At 38.7% G+C, this 21,883-nt stretch overlaps 1 protein-coding gene across 3 annotated transcripts in view; it reads right to left on the bottom strand.

The window, feature by feature from the left end:
- The window catches only part of LOC117242982 (dipeptidase 1-like), a 146,113-nt gene that overhangs the window by 26,221 nt on the left and 98,009 nt on the right, over window positions 1–21,883 (bottom strand). For all 3 annotated transcript variants that reach the window (XM_033510064.1, XM_033510066.1, XM_033510065.1), the window contains 2 exons: window positions 17,849–18,129; window positions 17,118–17,274 (listed from right to left, as the gene is read on the bottom strand). In XM_033510064.1, the coding sequence (XP_033365955.1) occupies window positions 17,118–17,274; window positions 17,849–18,129 (438 nt within the window). The remainder of the gene's footprint in view (window positions 1–17,117; window positions 17,275–17,848; window positions 18,130–21,883) is intronic.

Here is a 21,883-nt window from a genome sequence, read left to right on the forward strand (position 1 = left end):
GCCGGTGACGATTTCAAAGCAACTTGCTCGTTGAGTCTCGTACAGCAGTTCGTGTTCCGTCAAGTTAACGTTCGATAGGAAACAATTTGTTCCTTCTCGCGTGGCCAACGTCGGAAAGCGTCGCGCGGCAATTAAAATTCTTTTGGTTTTCATCGCGGCCGAGTTTTCAGCGAGAAAGCAATTTCGGACGTCATCGCGAAAGTAGAAATTAAAAAGTCTCGTTAATTCAATTACCGATTGAAAGTTTCCTCGGCCGTGTTAATTAAAAGCGAGACACGCGATGTGATTCCTCTGCTTTGTTTTTCGTATCGAACAGTAGGTTGTCGTTTTTTCTTGTCTGCTTTTGTGTGAAATTAGTTCGAACGTTTTCAGGCTATTATCCTTAGCGGCGCAATAACTGGACTAACGACGTTTGCTTAACGTCTTATTGATGTTTGGCGCACCATCTATTAAGCGCGTGTCTACCTTATTTTGCGCAGTTAGAATATCCGATACGCCAGAACTCCATCTATGTCAACTGCATTTATCTGAACGAAATTTTAATTAATGCTCGATTAACTGAGCTTTTGCTGGTTAGATTCATTTATCTGAACCTGAGCTCTTATTATATGAATGAAAAATAGTAGGTAGTGGGGATAATTGCTCCAATTACATAAACTGTTTGCCCTCTGACAAGTTCAGATAAATGGAGTTCCAACGTAAATGGAGTTCTACTGTACTGAAAATTAGCGTCGTTATTTCTCAAAATATGTCGAAATATGGAATTCAGATAAATGCGGTTCTACTGCACATACTACGCTAAACATCGGGCGCGTTTAATAAGAAAATCATACCAGTGCCAAAAATGATTCTGTTGTAGCCATTGTTGTCACTTTAAGACTCCAAGATATCGCGAGTAATTTCGAGAAAGTCATAAAAGGCCCGGTTTGCTCAATATTCTTAAAACCAGTCGTTTAGTCCGATCCCCTTTCTTCTCTTACGGTAACTAACAGAATGAAAAGTTCCTTTGATAGCGAGGAGCCGTAATAATGGTGGTTATTTACGTTATAACGAAATTCTTTATAGGAAACAGCTCACGAAAGACCGCTGTAAAGGGTGCGTTTACACGACACTGGGTTTCTTCGCGTATTTCCTTTTTGTGCCATTCGTTGTTATGTTTCCTTCCGTTCCCTTCTGTCCTCTCTACCGTCGAACAGCAGTTTCGCCACCAAGAAAATGACTTTCTTGCCTGCCTCCTGGTTTTACGCATTATCTCGTCTGTTCGAAATAACGGAGTATTACTCGAGGTAAACGATCAACGATAGTCGTCGATTATTGCCGGTGGCTCGTCAAATTCAGTTCACGGTGTGTGTCTACGTATTGTCGATTATCTTTCGCCAGTGGTTTTCCATACGTTTTCGAGGGAAATCGATAAGAAAAGAGAAAACGGAGCGAGTCGATTTGTATTTTCGTGCTTTTGAGGATGAAATTTCGTTATTTCTCCATTGTCCGAGGATCCTTCGTGGACCAAACTCGGTAAACAGGATAATTCTCGCGAGATATTTATCGACGCTTGTGCATTCTCTCTTTTATCGGTGGGCGCTTCCGGTAATCGGCTCTTTTATTGGCTTCCACGGCTTCCTTCTTGACTTTCCCGAGGTTCGACCGCGATCTTCCGACTAACCCGAATGGAAATAGAAATTCTCTGATCTGTTTCGCGTAGAAAGATTTTTTATCAAGCAGAAATTTAGTTCTTCTAAGGAGAAATTCGTTTTTTTCTTCCTTTACAAATTTGAAGTATCGATTCTCGCATTTCATAGCTGCAGAGATGTTCAAGAATGAAGTTACTCTATGTACCAGTGACAATAAGAAGTACAGGTTTGTCACGTTTTCCACTCGCGATCTCCGATTATCCTCGCGATAAACTAGAAAATCAGTTTCTAGTCCACTTTTTCTGTCGCGCACATGCAACAAATCGTGTTAGCTGGTCGCGCAAAATGTTTTCATATTCCTATGATGGTTTCACGGGAGAAAGAGCTTTACCCTTCTCTGTGATCTACATCCAAACAACTCGAAGGGACATCGAAAGTGCGTTAACACGCAAAAGAAATCTGCATCGACAAAGTTCGCTGCACGCGGGCACTTATGCATAGATAAAGACTCGCAGAGGATACGCGGAGAGTAGTGTGATGAAATCTTGTTTCCATTCTAACTCCGACGAAAACTCGAAGAAAGCGCAGTAATCGTAAAAAGAGAATCAGCCAGGACACTCTGCTACATCATTTCCGATGTTCGGTTCGACGAAACAACCGCGGCAACTTTCGGATGCCACAACGCAAAACTTAACTAACTGTGCTCTGAGCGGAAAACAAGTTAATTTAAGCGAATTGAAAATCGTTAGTGAGTTATGCACTGTTAGTTTCCGCGGGATATACTTTTCCAAATGAGAATGAGTCGTATCCCTTTAATAGAGCCGCGGAACTGGTGGGGAAAGTACGTGCCGAGAAATTTGATTTAATACGATTAGACCGTGGATAGTTATGCAAATTCATGTTTCTATGAAAGCAACTGAAGAAATGGAATTTGAATAGAAATTTGTCTCGTTTACTAAATACCATAACGAGTATTTTACTTTGAATATTTTACATATCTTTAGATCTTTGAGTATCGTTGTATTATGTGTTCTGTAAACATCTTTAAAACGCAATATGCATATACAATCTAAGTATGATTCGATAGAATATAGATTTAATCTTCGTAATGATTTTCATACATATTTACGTGAAATAAAAGTAAGGCAAATATTCAATAATAACGTAGCTTTAGGAGTGTAATATAAAAACGTAGAATGATACGATACGGTTCTATCTTTTTCGTCAATTTAATATTTTAGTGCTCAGCGTAATTCTCTTTTATGGAAGTAAGAATTTTTTACGTACACAGACGTAATCGTAGTGAAATTTCCGCGGGCTGCAGCAATTTATATCGCGAGGCAAGGAAGCGTGATTTAAATTGTCTTCTATAGGAATGTGTCGCGTAATTAATAATTGAATACAGACAATGACACAGAAGTAACAGCAATTGTTAGACTGCAACGTTCGCGTCTAAAAGCTCGTATAATTACACCAACGGTCACGAATACATCAACGAACCTTGAAATCAGTTTTTAAAACGAATATAGGAACGAATTTGCAAATAATTTTACAAATTTGCAAATAGGATATCCCAGTAATCGTAATCGTATAATTGACAAGAAAGCAAGTTTTCGTGAAAAAATAAAACGCGTATTGGCATGTAAATATACTTAAATAATTTTGTGATAAAGTGTTTAGTTTCCTTGGTAAGTTAGATACACAAAATTAGGTAGATGTATGTATGCTTTCGTGACTGACTGTAGGTACACGAAGAGTAACCAGTGATCAATATTGTTCGTTATATTTGACGTTAGCCCGCGGCATGGTGTCAATTCATTACAACGATGGTGGAACGAAAGCCATACAGAGCGGTAGGGTCATAATACGGGGGAAGGAAAATGATCCTTTAGGAAACCAATTCGGATCGAATCTTCCCCAGAAGCCGTAAAACATACTGCTCCCCCAATTTTTGTTGCTCTCTCGCAAGGGTGAGAACAAATCCATACTTGTTCTTTACTTCTGCGAACGGCCCTTTTCCTCGGTTGATCATCGTATTCCTTCCTTCTCTTTTTTTCGTCTCCGATTTTGTGCTCCGTCCTTGTTTTTCAGGACCAACATAAAATCCACGATTGCATATTAAACCTTCACCCTTGTATTCTTAGTTATATTTGTAAAAATATGAATTTGCAAAAATATCTGCAATCTAATCACTGTAAAGTTCAACATTAGATTTGCTTATAAATATCGAGTAATCGTTAAGTGGAAACTGGCTGCAAGCTAATGTTCTTACGCCATCGGCAAAAAAATACGAGAGTGAACACAACACGTCGTAAACCAATCCTGCCTTTAAAAGCATGAATTTCCGGTTCCTCGATTTTCTGTGCGAACGTTGTATTGCCTGTTTACATTATTAACGAAATAACGGATGATGCTTTTTTCTCTTGAAAATTGCAAGTTGGAAGCTCACGACTCGTGCATCTTCCCGTAGTTAGCAAAGTCGTTTACCAGTTAGAATCCAGGTCAGGGAAATAGTTTCGCATCCCACTTCCGATCGGCTCTCCATTTTCTTGGTAGGCCTTTATCTATTCTTTCGCTATTCATAGACAGTCGCGAACAGGGTTCACTGGATACGATTCTCGTCGTTGGTCCGTCGTTAATACGATATGGATTCATTTTCAAGTAGCTACGATCGATTTATCGGCGTGAAAGTGATTCCTTCGGGAAACCTTAGAGACGTCGCGTCGTTTCCATGGGAAAGTACTCAATTGGATTATCGGATGACTTGGCTTTAGACCTTTTCCTACACTTGCCTTCTTTATATTTCACCTTAATACTATTGTTTTTACTTAATTGTTTCGCTTCAGAGAACGTTATTATCTTACGATCAATTTTCTTAATCTCTCTCTCCCTCTCTCTCTCTTTCGAAAAAAGAACAGAGTATTTACCAAGCAGTGCAATACAGGGACTTAGAATCTGCAATTTAAAGCGAATGAAAGAAATTTATGCGTTGAAGAAACAACAGAACATCCGCAACGAGAATTTCCTTCTCTTGTATGCGCTGCTCGTGTTCGATCAATTTACAGGGGTCCGCACTTTTCCGAGTAGTTTCCACTCTCACGTAACCCTACCTTGTTAGACGTCAAAGTCAATATGCAAACGAAGAAGCGGCGAAGTGCTGGAAGCGCGCCGAGGCCGCCGGTCTTATCGAGTTTTAATATTTATTCGTGCCGCGGGACTGCATTTTCTCGAAGAAACTAAAAAATTGAATTCCCCTGGAGTAGGCGCTTACCATCGATGACAATGGAATCGCCACCCTCTTGGAATTGAGTCTCGATAATCAAATTACAAATCGCCAATAGCACGACAGGGGATTCTTTGCCCTGGCTTTCCTCACTGACCCTCCAATAAACGCAATCGGAATTTCAGATCCCGATTACCTGCATTTTTCGCGCTTATGCTCGCGTCCATTCTATCTACATTTGCATTTCGCTGCTTTTCTCCCTGTTTGTTTTCTTCTTTTTACCTTGTTTACTCTTTCTCCATCAAACTTTTATTTCTTCTCCTGTTCGATTTCTCCTGTTTCTCCTGTTTCGATTCGGATAAGAGCGCCACTATTTCTCTGTAAATCTTATTTTTGAGTTTTATCACAGTATTACTTTATGATATTATTTTATCATATTTGCATACCGTTGCATTTACTATAGCATTTGCATACTAATCGATTAGGTCCAAATATATTAAATTTACTATTGTGTTATTCCATTTATTATTATTAATTTACTAAATTCCGACCGTGAATAAATAATTGCCATGAAAATTTCAGATCCAGACTATCTACGTCTTTCGTCCTTATGTTCGTTTTCTTTCAACTTTCATTTGCATCTCGCTACTTTTTTCAATGTTTGTTTCGTTCCTTTTACCTTGTTTAATCTTGCTCCACCAGTTTCTCATTCCTTTACCCATCCCTTCGATTTTCTTACCCTCGTCACGGTTTCCCTATCTCTCATCCTCCTACTTTCCCTCCCCCCGTTCCTTTTTTCGAGTAAATTTAAAGCTACCCCATTGCCCGAGGAAACGCCCTGTCGATTTATCAGTGAAACTCAGGTTAAGTAGAGAGGAAGGAAAACGAGACCGAGAGACGAGGGAGGAAACGCGAACGAAAATTGGCGGATGTATTAGTGTTTGCGTTAGCTGGCCGGAAGAGCCGCTGGTGTACCCAAACGTATCCAAAGAGAATAGAAACTACCCTCGTGTTAGTGGGAGAAGAGAAATTTTGTTGGGCGCTCGAGTACTCTTCTTGGCTTCGTATAATATGATGTATTTAAGGCGTGCTTAAAACATTTACAACTGTTAACTAGGATACCGTTTATTACGGAGCTCGAGGATCTTATTTTACGAGTCGCACTAAATTGTTTTACATTCTACGTTTTCTTCTTTAACAAGATTTTACGTGTGTAGCGTACGCATACAGTTGCTTCAAAAAATGTTTCTACACATCTTTTTTTTTTAACGAAGTGCTTTCTTATCAGGTTGTATATATCATTTCCATGGTACGAAATTGCAGTTGTACAAATATAAAAGTGCTACCTCTGAATGATACGAAAATTAATACACCGTGGGTCTAAATTCGTGGTATAAACGAAATCAGGGAAATTCTGTGGTTCGAAATAAGGCGAAAATCAAGAATCAATTCGATAGAAGCGTGGTGGTGGAAGCTTCGTTTTCGAGAGAAACCAACTTGAAACCCCGTCAAATATACGTGTACTTGACCAATTGTCGATAAAGGTGATGCATTAGTCTTTGGTCCATCCGAAATGAATCTTCGACACGGTGCGGTTCGTTGTTAATTACTGAAATAACTTTCTAGAGCGCGTTTGCGAATTCCTGTTAACCTTCCCGCATAACCATGGTTCGCATGCGCTTCGTATTTATCGCGTGGAACGCACGCAGGTATTCATTTCCAAGTATCCGGCAGAACGTTCGTGTGCTCTGGATCGTTATGCTCGTGTTTAATTTTGTGGTACACACCAGTGTATGCAGATGAATCTCATATGCGAGTGTGAGTATATCATTTATCGAGCATTTTCTGCATTCTTTGCAATATTCCACTCTATATAAATCATAAAGATTACGATGGGTACTCGCGATTTTGTAACGAGATTAAATCTTGTAAATAATAAACAAATCGTGGAATATTTTTATGCGGCAATGTACGCCGATGCATATTTTAAAAAATTGTGAAATCGAGTAAACGAAGTATGTGGGAGTATTGCAAAATGAATTAATAAAGAAGTTACGTAGTACGTTTGCAACCATCAGGATGAATTATGATTATCTCTGAAAACAACTCTCGAAAATAGCGAGCAGTGGTGAGATTACAATTGGACAAATCCTCTCTGTTCGAATTATATAAAATTTCCATCGATGTAGGAGCTCGTCGAACGTTAGCTCGTAGAAGTTCAATTCCTTCGAAATGCTGAATATTAAATAGAATGCAACACAGTTTTATGAAACTCGCTGTTAAACGATGCATACAAAACGAACTCGTTTTTACGTAATATTATGCAAATACACTTTCCAAGAAAGTTAATCCGCTCGAAAACTTAGGTGGTGCGTTTCAAAACACTCAAAAACGCATATTCAAGTAATAACATGGCAGACTAAGAATTGTGGTGATGTAAGCCAAAGTTTCGAGAATTCAAGTTTAATCGTGTGGTTTAGCTTTTAAGGATGCCGACAGTTTAGTTTCTTATCCGGCGAATTACAATTTATAATTTCATTCTATGGCAAAATTATAAGTGGTATATTGGACTTCTGAATTATATTTCTATTACTGCATAATTTGTTTTTTTATAAATTGAAAAGCTACAGATTCAATGCCATGAACAGATAATTTTCGTCAGGTTTACCTATTACTGAAATGATTTTTAAAATTAGATACTTTAAACCTATAATCTGCTAGTTGTATAAGAAGATATTAAGTACTCTTTCTAGTTATCTACTGCTTTTCTACTGATTCTTATACTTTGATAAAATTCACATTATGATTAAAACTGATCTCAGATACAGGATCCATGTGAAAAGATAAAAAGGAAATGCCTTCGAAGTCTGTTAGAGATATCCAACGCGTCAATAGCAATTCGCGATATCGAGTTGAAACTTGAAAAACAAAAAAGAAAGTAAATTAAAAGATTGGATGGCTGGGGTTGTTTACCGAAGTACAATATCTCGATGGAAAAGGATGTTTCGTAACACTAGACGAACAAAAAGGAACGATGGGTCATACGCGAATAGATCGGAATAAACGGTAGGCGCAGCCAAGGTGGGAAAAAAGAAAGTAGCCTGCAGGCTGTGAGCCCTCTTTTTACGAGTTTGCATCTCGAAGGATGTTTGCGAATGCCGAACTAACGTTGAAGAAAACAAACACTTGAAATGAACTAACGCAACTGCCGAGAAGTTTGCAAATGCGAGCATCTCACGCATACATAGGTATATGTAAGATGGATGCATCTTTGAATTACGAATGATCCATCTGCGAACTTCCAGGGAGAAGTTTCACGAATTTCCGTGAAAACATCCGCGAACGAAAGATGTGTCTCAAATTTTTCACGTGAGTCGCCTTCGTGATTTTAATAAATCTCTTCTGTTGCTGTTCCCACATGCGTACGCTTGTGTGCGTGCCTGTGCATATATGCATGGAATATCTGTTATGCTACGAACGCGTATTCTATTCTTCGCGTCAAAATTCCGCAGTTCTAAAAAAGAATGCAGATCACAGTGGTCTTAATATTTCCTTTTTTCTTCACAAACAGAAACGATATTCCCATGACATTCTTAGATCTGTGCGTTTTTCAGTGAAGTTTTATACGGTGTATTACTATTTTTACACAATTTCAGGTTTTATATAACTTTAGGATCTGAAGTTGGCGTGATTTGATTGCTACGGTGTTTAGTTTGCCATTGTAAGAATACGCAGGCGAACTTAAACTTGCAAAGTATTAAACGAAAACTATGTTTAATAATGAAATTATTAACTTAACGTTAACAGCGAATCGTCTGATTCTTAAAATTGTCCAAAACTGACGCATTTCGTGAAGAATAGAAATTGAAATGCCTGAAATCGAAGATTTTGTAAGCTACTGTACATAATACATTGTACTACATCTTTTCTCTTCTTCTTGATATCGTAAAGGTAGTGATGAGTAAAAAGTGTCGGGGCTTATTTCTTTTCTTTTATTACGTTTTCATAATTTAAAAGTCAATCAGAGCAAGTCATCCTTATTGCAGAACAGGAAATTAAGCTTTTGGCGAGCAGCCTATGCAATCAATACTTCTCATGAACAGCATGCAATAAAACACACCTCTCGTTATTAGCACCCGTTGAATTTTGTCGAGCCATTTCTTACACGAGAAAAATGGTCGAAAACGGTTCGATAAATTTTACTTCAAAGGATTGAACGTAGCATTGTCTCGATAATACATTGCACGAAATCGATTCGAAAATACACGCATAAAATTGTAGTGGTATGAAATCAGGCGACATTGCGGGTCTAAATATTGTCCTTTTCATATTTTATATTTTTGTCATAACTTTTTAATAAAGCTTAGAACGATCTATGTTTATATAACTATGTTTATATTTTTTCTTATTTATATCCATAGAATATCCCAAACAAGTTTGGCCCGATAAAACTGGGTTACTATATATATACCTATTTATTTTCATGCTATCACTTTAATTCTGTTCGCTTCGCTTCGTCAGTTTAATTCTGGTCATCCATAACACATATTTAGATGCACGTTACAGGTACGTAGTTTCAAACAGACATTTCTATCGAATCATAGCATCTTCTTACGAAGCAAGCATTTATCTCGTTTCGATGTGTACCAACTATAATCAGTGCTCATTTTCCACTGTTTTAATTACGTTCAGTTGAATTCACAGTACGTTTGCCTAGAAACATGCCGCATGAAAGAATTTTCCATTCCTCTGTACGCGATTCGTTTGCTTGTAACCAACACCGAGGGTTCGTCGGTTTCGTTCAAATAAAGAACCCAATGAAATCCTCTCGTTAAGTAGCAGAGGAGTGCGTTTACTCTTTGAAAATGGCTGCGTGCATCAGGACTGGCTGGTATGACCTAATTATGATAGCGGTACGCCAGCCAGAGTGCCATGCACCTACTATAAATGGATGCCCGTAAACCAGTCCTGCATGTGCTGCATCACGATTATACCCTCTCGTAATAACAACCAATCCGTCTCACCCTTCCCAGCCACCGCCATAAATGACGAGGAGAGGTGCATGTGCGGAAGTAACGTTTTGTGAGCCGCATCTCCGTAACTCCGGCGAAGTGATTGACATATCGACAAACGCAACCACCCCTTTGCCCGATTTTATCAGCCCTTCATAAAACTCTGATTCGTTGTTTAACGATTAATCGTTAACGAGGACAATCAACCACGCTCCACTTTTCACGGAAATTTCATTCAGAGTTTTTTGATTCGATTCCAACAGATGGAGAAAATTCTTCTTCCTTCGGGTTTGATATAGATGAAAACATTGGAATTTCATTGTACAGGGTGATGGAGAAGTTGGAGGAGCTCGTATGCATAAGCTGCGTTCATCGATCGTTCTTTGTTCGTTGATTACTTTCGAGTAACGGCGATGTACGCGAGGGAAATTCCTTTTGTCGAAGGAAGGTGCTGTTTTATGTCGAAGATAGAGAAAGAAACGTCGAAATCAACTTTCTCGTATAGGTATTTTTTAAGAACAAGTTTCAACCCTTATGCTGCCAGTCACAAAAATCTTATATCTATATAAAATCTGCGTTCCTAAAAATTGTAAATCTTTAAAATTTGTCTAACACTTGGTCGGTTCGTTTTGACTGATCCATTGATTTGTTTTATTTTTCACGCGAATATTCTCCACGTTCGTTCAGTCAGTGCCTATAGGATAAGTGGAAGAATTAATTTCAACGTGTGATAATTAACAATGACGGGCAATAATTTGACCCGATGCTCGTAAGTGACATTTTCGGTAGTTTATCGTCGCGCGGAATACATATAATTGAATAATTTAAACGTTCGAGCAGAATTTTGTTCGCGTTGCGTCAGTCGCAGTGGCGTGTAAGCACAGAAAGCCCGCATGATGGTGATGCTTCTGTTCGTAGGTGAACAAGAGGAAAAAAGAGGATGTGTGTTATGCAGGGTGGATTCCAATGATTTTCATAGTGATTGACGTATCGACACGTGCCATCTCTTTCACCTGGTTTTCTCGTCACTCGTACAATGAAATTTCAGCTTTTTCTATTTGTGACTTTCAATGTCGAATTAACGAACCTCGAATGGATACGCGTTTCAAGCGAAATTAGTTCCCTTCACGAATCGAATTCGTTGATTTCGTTCGAAACGTGTAGGTTAAATTAACAAGACGAATTTCTACGTAAAAGTTTGAATAAATGTTTTAACACGTACGCTGATTCACGAAACTATAATGGATATATCGTATATATCATAGAGAACTTTTGGAAATTTCATTCGCGCAATTTTACCACAACTTTGTGTCGATTTCGTTATCTTCAATCGTGATGTATCGACGTTACCGAACTATGGAACATTACTCATTAGTAATCTGTGTGGTTGGATCGTTAGAGGGCAATCCTTTGAGTCCAACACAAAACCAGTTTACGTATGAATTTGGTGATTAGAAACTATTGATTAGAGCTTGGTAATTACGTGAGACGCCAGTCGTACGATGCTGGAATTTAGATGCGGCTCTTGCTAATCGTTGTGATAGATACATTTTGAATTCGTCATCAGTCCTGAGAATCAGGAACAGAACATATCAAATATTTAAAATTTACGGAAGCTATATAATACCGCTTGACATAAGTCGTAATGAGTTCGTAAGAAACAGGATCATCATAACGCATATCTCCAATGAGCGAACAAAAGAATAGAACTTTTAAAATTAGATATACGTTAAAAAAGATATAACGTCTATGAAGAGTTGTTAAAATCATACTACTTGACTCTGCTTTAATAGACTCTTCCATAGGTTATAACCGCAGTAGTTATAACCATAAAATATCACATTCTTCGGAATTCAGCCGATAGAAATGCGAAATTGAACTATTAAGACGGTGAGTAGTAGGTGATCCGCGCGAGGTAACTAAGCCCGCGTAATTATCGTGTCAATAATCGAAGGGCAAAGTTTCTCTTGAAGCTTCCCGGCCCATTGACACTGGCAGAGTCGTTAGCAAGCCTTCTTCCTGCTCCGCCAAGTCCAAATAGTACCCGGTGCAAACTTGTCGAAGTTTCGAATGCACCACAGCCCAGCCCGAATACGTAATGAGTACGTGGCCTCTTGGCTTTGGACCATTATGTAAGCCGGACCATTATGACTAATCGCTTGGAATGCTTTGCTATCGGGGCCAGGCAAACATTTTGCGACGAGAATGATCGGCTGAGCCTTCCCACCCAGACGAGAAGAATGAAAATTGCTCGATCGTTAACTTCGATTTACGTCAAGTTCCTGTTGATTTCAAACCTGTTCGTTATATCGTACCAATTATGAGATGCTTTCTGTAATGGAAAGAACGTCATAGAAACGAAGGAATATCGTAGGTACGAATGGTAGGTCGTTAAAGTTTTGATACTTTTTCCGTTGATTATACTCTGAGTTTCATTGAGAGATTTACCGATTCTGTAATACATTTGCAGCAGATTAATTATCTGATTGGTCTCCTTAATGGTAATATGGCGCTATTATGAAAGAAAGTACAGCATGCTATTAAAAAGAAAGATAAAGGTGATCTGAAAATCTTCGAAAGCCCTCTACTTCAGCTTTTGTAAGCGAACTTTCCATATTTAAAAAATAATTAATAGACAAATAATTAAAGAAACGATAGGATACAATTAAATATTTCTTTGTTCATCTTGCGTACAAAGAATCATATTCGGTCGTTTCTCGATTTCTTGAAATACCTTTTGTCAGGAAATTTCTTAACTTCACAATATCGGTTTTTCTTAACAAAATTTCCTCTGCTCGCGACGTAGCTTCCCTAAGGAGGCAGACTCACTTGACACGACACAGCGTCATCTAATCTATGACCTAATCTCAAACGCAAGTACAGTTCAGCTGGTCCAGCGGGAGCGCCGGAGAGGGAAAGAGAGATGACGATATGTGACTAAGTATACGAGTATGTACATGTTGCCACGAAATTGGAGCAATAGAGATGGACATGAAAGCTGTGGCACTGAGAAGGACAGTGATAAATATATATATATATAGAGAGAGAAAACGGGCCAGAGAGAACAAGATGGAGGAAGAGAGAGGGAAATGGACGTTCAGGCATTGGCAGCACCGTATTAGTGCACCGATTGCCCGCAGCAGGTCTGGGCTAAGTGAATGGGTCTGCGGAGGGCTTTGCTGATTATGGTGTCGTCATTGATCCAGATCGAAATTGGCTTGCTTCTGTCATGGAACGCGCCCAGAGGACCATTAATATCCTCCTGGGGGCCTGGATGGAAGCAGAGAAATAGCCAGGGGAAAATGGAAAGGGGTGGATGGTCACAAATTTTGCGGTATACGAAGACTTCGCGCGACCCTGTCACCATGAATCTATTCCGTAATTAGACTATTAATTTTGGATCGGGATCACTTTCGCTCTGACTCTGGCTTTTTATGAGGTTTCTGGAAAGACTTATAGGCAACCTCTAGTGATTCTGGCATTGGTTTAATGATTTTTTCATTGATTTCTCCCGTTTGCATTTTTCGGGAAGACGAGTGAACTCAAACGTGTGAATTGTCAATCTTTTTGTCAGGATATTTTTAATTACGGATCCCGTACTTTTTACACTTTTACACGGTAATAAATTGTATAAAATAATTTTACAGAAATTTATAAATAATTATACAAGAATCTTCGTATCACGAGATTGTATCGTCTAGTATGATATTTAATAATAGCAAATTAACTTGGCAACATCTTTCAAGTAACGTCGATTCGACTGAAATTTCTATAGAATCACACACAAATAGAACGAGCTCTATGGTCTGGAGCAAGCACGGAAAGAAGAATGGAAGGAAAGGGAAAAAAAAGGAGTGATTACAATGGTGAATCCATCGAGTGTCTGCATTCAATTCGTGAGATTGAATTGGTTTTCTGAACGAGTTTGTGCAAGATATACTGGTTCGATAATGTACGTTGACGGACTTCATAATTAGGGGAGAAGTCAATTATATGGAAATGTGGCGCTTTCCTTTGTCGGACGCGCTCGGAATTCTTGCAGGTTCTTCTTGTACGGTATTGTACATTCGGTCTTTCGAAAACTATCATTGTACCATCTGCGAATTACGAATGAGAGCAGCTTTGCTATTACCATTTTAAATTACGACCGTTTTATCCTATAACATTTATCCTTCTGCGCTCGTTTTGGTAATCGATTCATCGAGACAATCGACAAAAAATCTAACGGACCAACATGCATCCGATAAACAAGCTGTCCATGGTCGAAAGAAACACATTTGCCATCTTTTCAGCAGCACAAAAGCGACGATTTCTTTCCTCCTTAACTTCCACCCTCTATCAGATTTCGAGATCAAAGGATTAATTACAAGCCTGTCTCCAATACGACGCGATAGAAAGTCCCTTAATTTCGAATTTCCAGTGTGTCACGCCGGTTCGCGAGAACAAAGGTTATAACTGATAACAGTGAACGCGAAACCGATATCCTGTCGAAGATATATAGTCTTTCCAATCTGTTGGCAAAGTGGAAGTTATAGTTGGGCTTTTGCGGCTGGACAACGCACGAAGGGTAACTGGAAACGTCAAGTCAAAAGAGAGGTACTTTCATGACAGACTTTTAGGATTGTCGAAAGATTGTGCGGCTCTATATCCTGCTCTATTGAGTAATTGAAGATCCCAAGGAAGATACCTACTGGCTATCTCTCGAATCAGATTAAAAGCTGTCTCGTTACGCGAGATCAAAGGAATCCATTTTCTAGTGGTCGGGTAAAATACTCGTTTCGAGTTGCACTAACGTCGATTGCCGTTCCGGTTGGGCCGCAAAGGAAGACGCACGTAGATGGTAGTAGCCTTCGTGGCCGATCATTGCTCTTTTTTCATTGCCTCTTTCTCTTATTCCCCAACCCCTCGTTTATCTGCCCCTTGTTCACGGCCTACCTATCCATATCTGTCCATTGCCAATATCTTGCGAAGATGGTAAGAACCGACGCGACGATACAAACAGGATCTCTAGGTCAGATAAGAGTTAGTGCTCACTTGTTGACCCGTTTCAATGGTCGTAATTTATCGAGATACGCGAGACGGGCTGGAGGTGTGGCCAGTTGCTGAAAGATCTGGACTTATTACTGATTTATCGGGGAAAAAGTAGGATTAATGGTGTACACCATCGGTCGAAAGCATTCGCTTGGTTGGTTTTCACAGGATGTAATTTTATTACAGAATTGTTGATAAAATAATCGCAGATTATTTTGTTGCTTATAATTAGATTGCGATCTTTTATGCATCTACGGGGAATTAGGAAGTGAAAAAATGTACACAATGCATGTAATACTGTTGAAGTAATTACTTCAAGGAAAGCTCTACATCTTTACTTTCGTATATCCATGACCTGGATACCGCTGTTACAAAGAGAATAGAATTTAGTGAACAAATTCAAAATAAGGAGAGGTCTATATTATTGTGCCCTTGAATATAAATTTTGTTTTGGACTACAAGGTTTAGAAACAAAAGAGTTATAAGTAGATTTCTATTGCTGCTTCCTGTAGCCTTCAGATAGAACTACAAGGTTAACTTTTTAATAATGTCCTTTGCTATAAATATATGAGCGTGCTCCCTATCATAGCTTTTTCTATTGTATTGTATTGTAACACTGTAAGAGTGAGGATCTGGATCAGCATACACTATACCTGAACTTATATTTATACTTATACTTACCATATACCTTTACTTATTTCAATATATTTTTCTATTACAAATTCATCCACTCGTTCCTCTATCAGTCAATCTCAACAAATACAAATATATACGAAATGTCCAAATATATTTTAACATATATTTGTATAAATATATTTTAATATAATAATATTTATTATAATTTGTAATGAAACTACATAATGTTCCATTTCTTTAATTATATTCATGAGAATATAGAGACGCATAAAAGTTCGTCTATTTACAAACGTTATAGCTCTGTTCCGTATACAAATATACGTATGCAAATAACGCATAGGACGAAATGTTTGTAGTTATCATTTACTTAAAAATTTCGCCAAATGCAATTACAAACGCCCTAATTAATTTGCACTTATTATCGATCTACCGATATTGATGACATACATATACCAATCAACAATTTGTATTATTAATTAAACATTAAATTATCTCGTGCAATTAAGTACAAACAACAAAATTACCAATTACGTGTTATTCCTTGCATTGATATATTCACGTATGTGCGTTATATATAACAACAATGAAAAAGATTCTAATGACTAACGAACACGTTGTTCCGTCTCTTGCAAAATTTAATTCCAAATATTTTTATTAAATCATTTGGAAATTAAATAATCCCCGATGTTCGATCCCAATTAAAATTCACTACTAGATTGAACACACATTTACCAATTAATCGTATTCGGGTATTTAATTAAACACGAAACCATTATCGGAATTTTTCGATCGACACTGCTGTAGTAATGTATTCGACTCGTACTTAACATTCCGTGATTTCATGCACTGTCTGTAAGCAAACGTTGCACAACCAATTTCTATTTCCTCCAGTTCGACAGGTTCTCTCCGAATTTAATTGAGCGCTCTTGGATTACTCCCGAAGGGTTTAGGCATAAACTTGCTTGGGATTTACCGATACGTTCCTTCTGAAGCCAGTCGAATAGTTTCAATCGAAAGTTAGCAGGTTTCGGTGCCATTAAACGGTAAGTAATCATTCCCACCAAAATTGTCCCCGAAGTGAAATTCGAAATGACTAGGAATTTCCAACTGCGTGAGCCAAGTTGCGAGTCAAGTATCGTTCAAATTTTCCACAATAATTTATGTGTTTTATGATCCCACGCTTTACTATTTATTATAGTTATTGGTCTACATAGTAGTTTCTATTTTATATATTATCAATTTTCTCTTTATTACAGAACGTCTACAATAATTCTCTAAAGTTTCATTTCACGTGTTCATTTTAAAACAGAGGAGTCGAGTGTCGTTCACTGGGCTACAATAATATTTGTACGGAAAGTCTCTTTAGACGGTAGGTCGAAGACAGTTGTTCAAACAGAAACCGCACGATCGAGGGTCGACAAGGTACTCGTAAAGTTTGTTTAAAACGCAAAACAATAACGTTAAGTTGGATTGAAGTAATTAAACGCGGATATCTCGTCACGTTGGCAAAGTTGAAATTGTAATTAGAGATGACTGAAAAAGCTACCAGGGACCGGGTTGGGATCTGTGTTATTTTACGCTCACCTGTGCACCGACGAGACCAGCACGTAATCTAGGAATGTCTGTGTGACTCCAGTCTGATCTAGCCCAAGGATCAACTCTGCCGAGATCGCTGCTCAGATTGACCTCGCCGAGTTGATTGTGTACGAACTTTCTGACGTTCCAGGGCAAATCGTTGTGCCTGGGGAACAAAGCCGTGGAAAACGCTTCGTCAAGAATTACTTAATACAAATCGCTCGCTAACTATATTGCTAGATAGGTAAACTATATTGCTACATCTTTTTACGTAGATTATCCTTATGTACTATCCAGGGCCCTTTTATACGATAATTTACCAACTAACAATATTCGTAAATCGATACACTACTACTTATGAACTCCTTTTTTATAATTTTACAACTTTATACCCAACAGAATAATAAGTTGTACAATTTGTAATTTGTACAATTTACCTGTACAATTTTAGTTTTTTACCTAGCTCGTCATTGGTAGTTTGTAATTTGTAAAATTTCGCTAATGATTTTAATTCAATCGTGCAAGAAGGCCTGGACGAAAGAGAGAAAGTAAAATGTAATAGATATTCAAATAGTAATTGGAAATCATTAGAACCTGTGAATTATTAATTCGTTTATGTCATAGAATAAATGGTACTCGTAGATGAATGCAAAAACTGGAAGGCTGATTTCACTCGAATTTCGATCGATACCTCCGTTAGCTTTCTGTGACGCGATTCTTCCGTGAATGCACGAGCTTACCCGTCGATCAGAGGCACTTCAGTGAGGATCCTCCTGATCACGTCCAGCCTCTGCTGATGCGTGACAGGCGCGGATTGTAGAAGAAATGGTAGACAAAGCCCTCCGAGAAGCAGACCCATCACTAGGAGCAAAATGGGCGCCAATACTCGGCATCTTCTGCGAGGACTCTCTTCCCTGCGGTCTTTGCTGCTGCCGCTACTTGGGGAATCCTCGCACGGCGGTGGCAGTCGCACTGTGCCGTTGCACGGTGCCACGTCTGGCAGTTCTGTTAGGCACGTCGTCTGCAAGCCAGAAATAATTTCTGAATGTTTTTGGGACAAAAACTCAATGGAAATAAGGAAAACTAAAATAATTCACACATAGAATTTCGAATTTAAAATAGACTTTAAACTTTCACGTTAATTCGATCGGACATTTGTGGCCCTCCGGGTTTCAAAGTTGTTTTGATCGAGAGATCATGTATGTTAGAAAATGTTATTTATGCGTTTAAGATATTTTTTTCGTCAATAATATGATTGCCTTGTATGCCATCAGAGGCAAAAATCAAATAACGGAGTTATATTTCAGATACAACTAATTTATATACACATTTGTAATAATATGGAACGGTCCAAATATTCATGGACGGCAGTGTACAAATAATGCATAGTTAAATATGAAGAGGGAATAAAACTGACCCAACTGTAGAAAAGGACAATGATATTAACTGAATTAATTATGTTATTAATTGGCGATCAAATGAACAATTGTAACTACATTTCCATATTTAATTCCAAGCCGATTTACCTAAATTGCTGTATTCTTTTAATTTTATTGTGAAATGTGAAACTGTAATACAGTTAAACAAATTTGTGTCCATTGAAACCAGTCATTAACGAGCATTTAATTGTCTTTTCGAAAATATCGTAACAGGTCATCGTTGGCTAATTCGCAGCTGAATGAATGGCAACCATAACCTGTTCGTATAAAAAGATAACAACCAGAGCTACACCGACACGTAACCGAGGAGATATCCTCCAGAGCTACCGACTCGCATTGCAGACACCGTGGAACTTCTCTTCACACTTATCCTAACTCCTATAAAGTAGAGTAAGACTGAGACCGGTTTTCCACGCGTGTCTTCAAATCCTTCTACCATCTACTAACACCCTGAGCACCGATGAAACTTTTATTGGGCTGACACGAAACAGAGGATTCTTTCTCCCCGTATAATAACAAGTTCGCAACGACTTCGGGCCGATGTTGAATTTATATGATGATTTTATGCTTCGATTGATGTTATTGAAACGTAGCTTACCTCTGTACTTTACATGGTAAGGATAATTAACGTTATTCATAAAAAGTGTAATGTATAAAACGTATATAATTAAATAAGATAAGATATTTGATCCATCTTAAATTTAAGGCTCAATGAGACACAACGTCTCAATGTGAAATTTTTGTCGATATGTTTTTGTCTACACATCATTAAATAGGTAAACACGACGTTTTATATGTACTGAGCTAATACAATAGTTCTTTCTCGGGGGAAATTTCAGTTCTTCCGTATTTATGAGACAGTGTTTTAACCGAGCTGCTGCATAATCCTATCTCATTGAGAAGGCTAATGGATCATCGAGTTCCATGCGCTAATTGTCGGTCCTTTCACCGTATAGGTAATTCCGTCCGTAACTCTGGCAGTTTAGGGCAGCATTGTGCACCATGGAAAGCAAGGGAAATCCCAGTTTCATTCGGATTCCTCTCGTTCCGCGATTCTCGGGTTTCTTCTATATACACATGCGATATCCACTAGAAACTTCGCATCCCGGTGCATCCGCATTATTGTGCGCCATAAATACAGGAAACTCGCCGCTGCCGTCTACACACGACCAAAGAGAGACACAGAGTTGTACGTCAGCCAGATAAAAGTTTCGCCGATGCTCGAAGTGCCAGCTTCTTTCAACTTCCTCGCTTCCGCAGTATAAAAACGTTATATCCAGCGTCAACGAGGCGGATTGCGGATGCGGACGAGAAGACCGTTGAAAATTGCTAAAGCGCGATCATCGTCGATCGAAATAAGAAGCCAGATTCGTGGAAACGTTACGTATGATGGATATTAGGTAGCTGTATAATGAACATACGATATATGAAATATCGTTTCGAGATAAGTACCTTTTAGTAAGCGTAATTTAAACTTAAAATTACAGTACTCTTTTTTGTAACCCGTGATCTTGGAAAACATTTGATAAAGCTGAACGTAAATTGGGGTTTTACAGGGATTACCGGCTAATGGGAAAATTGGATTCATTTAGGCGAAACACACGACCACCTAACGCGTTCGTTCGTGCGAAATTTAATTTTCCTTTTAATTGATCGATACTATTTGGAATTCGTATTCGAATTTCAGTTTTAATTAGAATAGATCTACGATGCATTGGCGTAATGTTCGTATAAACTATTGGGCTGCGTGGCGTTACGGTACGTTAACAAGGAATTTCGTGCTGGTTAAATGTTATTAATGTTACACGCGGTTCTGTCGAAACTTCTCGTAAATAAGCGTTTAATTACACGCGATCGTTGTTTGATATGCGCGGTTTGAAACATGTCGTAACCGACCGTATCTTCCGCATCGATGGATTCGAAGTTTGTGGTCCACGTTAATTGATGCATTTGTATCAAGGTTCCAATTCGTTACGATGTTTTTCAAACGTAAGGCCGTTTGTATTTCCCGTAATTATTTCACTTCGAACTTAGTTATAACACGATATTTATGCTATACAAAATTTATATACGTATTTACATACTCAATTACATATAATTTTAAATATAATAAAACTCATATGTTATTCCATTAAAAATGTATCGTGAATAATATTGAAAAGTTATTCACACACGCGCGCACGCACGCACGCACGCACACATTCACTCACACCTTGTTTGAAGCTGCGTAAGTAGTATGGTCTACGCTTAGTCCGCGCATAACGCCTTGTTCTACTGACAACTTATACGCTGTCATAATGAAACAGCCGCTGTCTATCTCATCCCAAGTGAGCCCAAAGAATTGATTACTCTCTGAATATCTCAGAGTGTATAATAGTCAGGTGATGCTGTCAGAGTACTGTGATAATGCGCTCATTCTAAAATCTTTCGGGGCCAAAGCCGCGAACTGTCGTTCGACTTTCGAACTTCCGAACGTTCCCATGCACTGCCTAGTTGTCTCTGTTCGTCACTTCATCGCGTCCTTCTTCTTCTTCGTGTATTCTCCTCTGAGATTCCATTTTCTGTCCTCCTGCTTCCTCCTTCCTCGTTACTGGCACATCGCCACGCGTTAACGAGAGAACAAGATGAAACTTCGCCGACAGATATTCCTTAGCAACGGAATTCTCCGTGCACGCTTTGGGAACCGAAATACTCAGCATTGATGTGGCATCACGTACACCCCGAGTTCCGGGTTTTCTGTGCGGTCGAACAGTCCTGCTCCTCTGTTCAAGGCCATTCAACCGATCAGTGTCGCCGGATGCCCATGTTTCGTTACAGAATAGAAATTGTCTTCCAATGCAGATAGTGGTTTGATGGATTGCTTACCACTCCTCCGACGACGTTTGCGTTCGTTTGGGCGTCACGTTTCAATTCGTATCATAATTTTGAAGCTGAAATTTACTGCGTGTATAAGCATTCACTTAAACATCTATCGCACCAAGAATGGAGAAAAGTATTCGATACGTTTTTCGGATATATCGTCAAAAAGAGATTCGTGAAATACGTTAAAAGTACGCTCACCTATATGTGGAGCGACTTTAGAGAAACCATTCTTGATATCTCGCAACTTCATGCTCTTCAGAGAGACCCAGAATTCCATTTTACCGTTCGTTCGGATTTTATCTCGTTTCACAAAGTGTGTCAACATTTTCTACCCATTCAAAGCAATCGAGCAAAGCCAAAATAATTGCCGCACAATAATTGTTCACACTTGTAACTTCGCCTCGTTTGCCAAAGCGGTGCGCTGCAAACTAAACGCACGCGGTAGCTGTCAGAAAGTTCCTGTGATCATCTAGC

This window comes from Bombus vosnesenskii, unplaced genomic scaffold (assembly GCF_011952255.1).
Source record: "Bombus vosnesenskii isolate JDL3184/JDL3185 unplaced genomic scaffold, Bvos_JDL3184-5_v1.1 scf7180000013265, whole genome shotgun sequence".
NCBI classification, from domain to species: domain Eukaryota; kingdom Metazoa; phylum Arthropoda; class Insecta; order Hymenoptera; family Apidae; genus Bombus; species Bombus vosnesenskii.